The sequence below is a fragment of the Coregonus lavaretus genome (genome assembly GCF_964263955.1).
Source record: "Coregonus lavaretus genome assembly, contig: HAP1_SCAFFOLD_10521, whole genome shotgun sequence".
Taxonomy (NCBI): domain Eukaryota; kingdom Metazoa; phylum Chordata; class Actinopteri; order Salmoniformes; family Salmonidae; genus Coregonus; species Coregonus lavaretus.
In genome coordinates, this window is record NW_028157411.1 from 1 (window position 1) to 4,000 (window position 4,000).

The 4,000-nt window shown below is 46.7% G+C and overlaps 1 protein-coding gene across 1 annotated transcript; it reads right to left on the reverse strand.

Annotated features, from left to right (window-relative positions):
* Positions 1-96: 96 nt before the first annotated feature.
* LOC311125459 (CSC1-like protein 2) lies at positions 97-1,573 on the reverse strand. Its single transcript, XM_084199509.1, has 2 exons — positions 1,326-1,573; positions 97-243 (listed from the first exon to the last, which is right to left on the reverse strand). Exons 1-2 carry the CDS (start codon positions 1,560-1,562, stop codon positions 136-138), a joined length of 345 nt encoding a protein of 114 aa, XP_084055635.1. The 5' UTR covers positions 1,563-1,573; the 3' UTR covers positions 97-135.
* Between the last annotated feature and the right edge of the window lie 2,427 nt (positions 1,574-4,000).

Below are 4,000 nucleotides of genomic sequence, written 5' to 3' on the forward strand. Positions count from 1 at the left end.
TAGGAATCCTATACATTCTTGGATAAAAGTATATTCCAAAAGTGGCATGTTAGGCTCAGTTGGTAAGAGTGAGGCGCTATCTGGCATCTCCCCAAAGCGAAAGGTCGTCGGTTCAATTCCTGCAGAGATCACATTCTAAAAGGTTGCTGGTGTAGTGATATACCTGTCTGCGTCAGTGACCAGCGCCAAGCGGCCGTAGTCCCACGCTAATTTCCTTAAGACGGAGAACACAAACAGGAGGACCTAGGAAGGTAACACAAACACACATGTTAAAACAAACACAGAACCTTAAATCAAATCAAATCTTATTGGTTGCATACACATATTTAGCAGATGTTATTGCGGGTGTAGTCGAAATGCTTGTGTTCCTAGCTCCAACAGTGCAGTAGTATCTAACAATTCACAACAGCACACACAGATCTAAAAAGTAAAAGACTTGGGGCTTCCCGAGTGGCGCAGCGGTCTAAGGCACTGCAGTGCTTGAGGCGTCACTACAGATCCGGGTTCGATCCCGGGCGGCGCACAATTGCCCTAGCGTCGTCCGGGTTAGGGGAGGCTTTGGCCGGCCGGGATGTCCTTGTCCCATCGCGCTCTAGCGACTCCTTGTGGCGGGCCGGGCGCCGTGCACGCTGAAACGGTCGCCAGTAGCACGGTGTTTCCTCCGACACATTGGTGCGGCTGGCTTCCGGGTTAAGCGTGCAGTGTGTCAAGAAGCAGTGCGGCTTGGCAGGGTCGGGTTTTGGAAGACGCATGGCTCTCGACCTCCGCCTCTCCCGAGTCCGTACGTGAGTTGCAGCGATGGGACAAGACTGTAACTACCAATTGGATATCACAAAATTGGGGAGAAAAAGGGGTAAACATAACTAAAAATAAATAGTAAAAGACTTAGGAGCTAGAAGCAGAGCTGCCATGTCTGTCGGTGCCATCTTAGTACTGTCTTCAGTAGGGAGGGAGAGATCCCCTCTACACAGAGAGTAGTGAGCTATTACATCATTCCAATTCCAACTGAAAGTCCTTGAGGGTCTGTTTTCTGTATTTACATATAGCTGTTATGACCAAATCTAAACCTGTAAGGCATACTACCTAGTGGTTACTGTCTGTACCATGGGGCCCTGGGTTTTCCATGAACCAGGAACAACTCTAGGCCCAAGGTATAGGCTATAGCCAACTTGAGTTTTTCCAGGCCAGATCAGGTGGTCAATAAAAACACTTGGCCCTACTAAAGATTAATCTGAATTTGGTGTAGAAAATATATTTAATTTTTTTAATTGAAAGACAGCGATGGACAATAAAAGTTGTATCGAACCACCACAGAAGTGACTCACCAGGAAGCACATGAAGTCGAGCGCGAGGACGGTGGGCACCCCTCCAAAGGGCAGGCCCTGCAGCACGGTGGAGCGGATACGGGCCGTGTAGCAGTAGTCCCTGGAGGTATCACCCCCACCGGAGGTGTTGCTCTGCTGGGTAGGGCAGTCAGCCAGGCCCCCTCCGGGACACGGAGCACCCTGGACCAGGGCACCCCACCCCACCACCACCGCCGCCGCCGCCGGCAGGACAGACATGCTGAGGATTCAGTTCCACACTCACTGCAACATCTTAAACACCTGGGAGGAGAGAAGACAAGGGGAATTTAGCGATGGGATATGCAAATAAAGCACCTAACTCCCCCCTGAGACACCCAGGATTTGAACTAGGGACCTTTTGTTCACTGGCCCAACGGTTTAATCCAGGAGTGTAAACTAATTTTGCCCCTGGGCCGCATTCGGTCTTCAACGAGGTCCGGAGGGCAGCACAGAAAATTGGTTATTTCTCCTAACTGTCAACATTTGCAAGAAATAGTCCTCTATCAATTGTTTTGGGGATTTGATGCTCCCTGACTGTCTAGCTTTCATTTCGGTGATTTTTAGCTGGACACAGTCAAGAAACTGTATGAATATAGATCCATTATCATTTCTACAGTTTCGATTTGGTTTTAGTCATTTTAAAGTAAAGTACAGTATATCGAGTTCGTCCCCGTCCCACATCCCCCCACCCCCCCCCAAAAAACACTTAAACCACCCATGGGCCGGATTGGACCCGCCGGGCTCAAAACTGAGATCAAAACACTTGCATTGCAACCCATTTTTTAATTTGTCGCTAGGGTGCCAGTAAAATGTATGTAGCTGGTCACTTTAGCTTTTAGGTCACAATTACCTTTTTTAAAATTATTATTATCAAGATTTATTCAAACAGCAACAATGGGTATGCAACAATGGGTATGCAGATCAGCTATTAAAAAAAAGTTTAGTCCGAAGTCTTGATTTTTGCGAGGCACAATTCAGTCATCATGCATTCATCATGTTTGAATGAACATTTCTTACAGGCTTTCCCAGTAATAATAATAATAATAATAATAATAATAATAAATAATAATAGTAAAACCTTCCCAATTAAATGTTGACTGCAAAGTAGGCCTCCCTGGCAGAATGATATCATGATGATTTGTACCCATCACATGTAGCCTAAACTGTACATTGCACAGTACAAAAAAACACTTGCTAGTCCTGAGAAAAATTGAATTAAAAGGGCAACTACACACTCCAAATTGTTTAGTTTTTTTTAAAAAATGTTCCCAGACCTCAAAAGATGTCTCCTGATGTGGTTTAAGCATTGTTGTGGAGTTAACCTTGATAACCGTGTAAATCTCTCGCAAACATGGTGACTTTAATCAATATATTGGGCTCCATTTACTCTCAGATTAGAACATGCTAATAAGCACCAAAGTAGACATCATGCAAGAACTACAAATCCCTGCAAGCTCCTATCTTTAGCTGACGCCTTCGCTAACAGGTGTTGTGTAAATGTAAAACTTGCCCAAGACGGTTCACAGAATTGCCAATTTATTCATTACTAAATTTAGCTAACATTAGATAGTTAATCCAGAGATCCTTACCTTTCCCTCGATTCGGCAGTCTTGTCCAGATCATTATGGCATTTGTAGTTCTGTATGATAGCCACATTTTGCAGCTAATTAGCATTTAATTTTGGCCGGGTAAATACAGGAAAATATATTGCTAAGTGTTTCTAAAATCCCCTATGGGGAAAAATGAATGGTGGAAAAAACGATTGGACCCATTTCCCTGTTTGACTGTTAGGTTTTATGGGTATTATGACTCATACTGTGGTACTCCATTTCATCCTCATCCTCTGAACAATCAGGCCAGATCAGATTCTCGCAAGAGCCTTCATTTTGACTTTTTTGGGGAAGTGGATCTCTCTCTCTCTGAGGATATTCTCAGACTACGGTGGTAGTAGTTGAAGAAGCAGTCTTCAGAGTGTTTGATGGGATAGTCTAGATATGGTAATGAACCTAGACCAGGCACAGCAATGGTGTGGTTTAAGGGCACAAGGTGACAACGCCAGCATCCCGAATGGCACCCCTATCCCCCATAGGGCTCTGGTCAAAAGTAGTGCACTATGTAGGGAACAGGGTGCAATTTGGGATGCTGTCTATCTCTTTCTTTTCGATGGTTGAGAAGGGTAGGTTGTCTCCTCTCTCGATTGAGACCGTGGTCTGTGTGAACCCTGTGCCCTCGATTAGTCTATTGTTCTCCGTCAGCCTCCCTCCCTCCCTCCCTCCCTCTCCGTCAGCCTCCCTCCGTCTCTCCCTCCCTCCCTCCCTCCCTCTCCGTCAGCCTCCCTCCGTCTCTCCCTCCCTCCCTCCCTCTACGTCAGCCTCCCTCCCGTCTCTCTCTCCCCATCCCTCCCTCTACGTCAGCCTCCCTCCGTCTCTCTCTCCCTCCCTCCCTCTCTCCCTCTACGTCAGCCTCCCTCCCTCCCTCCCTCCCTCCCTCTACGTCAGGGTGATGATGTCACAGCATTCCAGGAGGAGGATGAATGGGTTAGTGTTCGGACGGATGAGCAGAGCAGCGTTGGTAATGCAGTGTGTGTGTGTGTGTGTGTGTGTGTGTGTGTGTGTGTGTATGCACGCGCAGAGCTCTAAAGTGCGACCATTTTCCTT

Excerpts from the sequence above, each read along its gene's own strand:
- LOC311125459 (XM_084199509.1), bottom strand. The coding sequence starts at position 1,562 with ATGTCTGTCCTGCCGGCGGCGGCGGCGGTGGTGGTGGGGTGGGGTGCC. Across the intron at positions 244-1,325 it reads TCGACTTCATGTGCTTCCTG|GTCCTCCTGTTTGTGTTCTC; the intron begins GTGAGTCACTTC and ends TTACCTTCCTAG.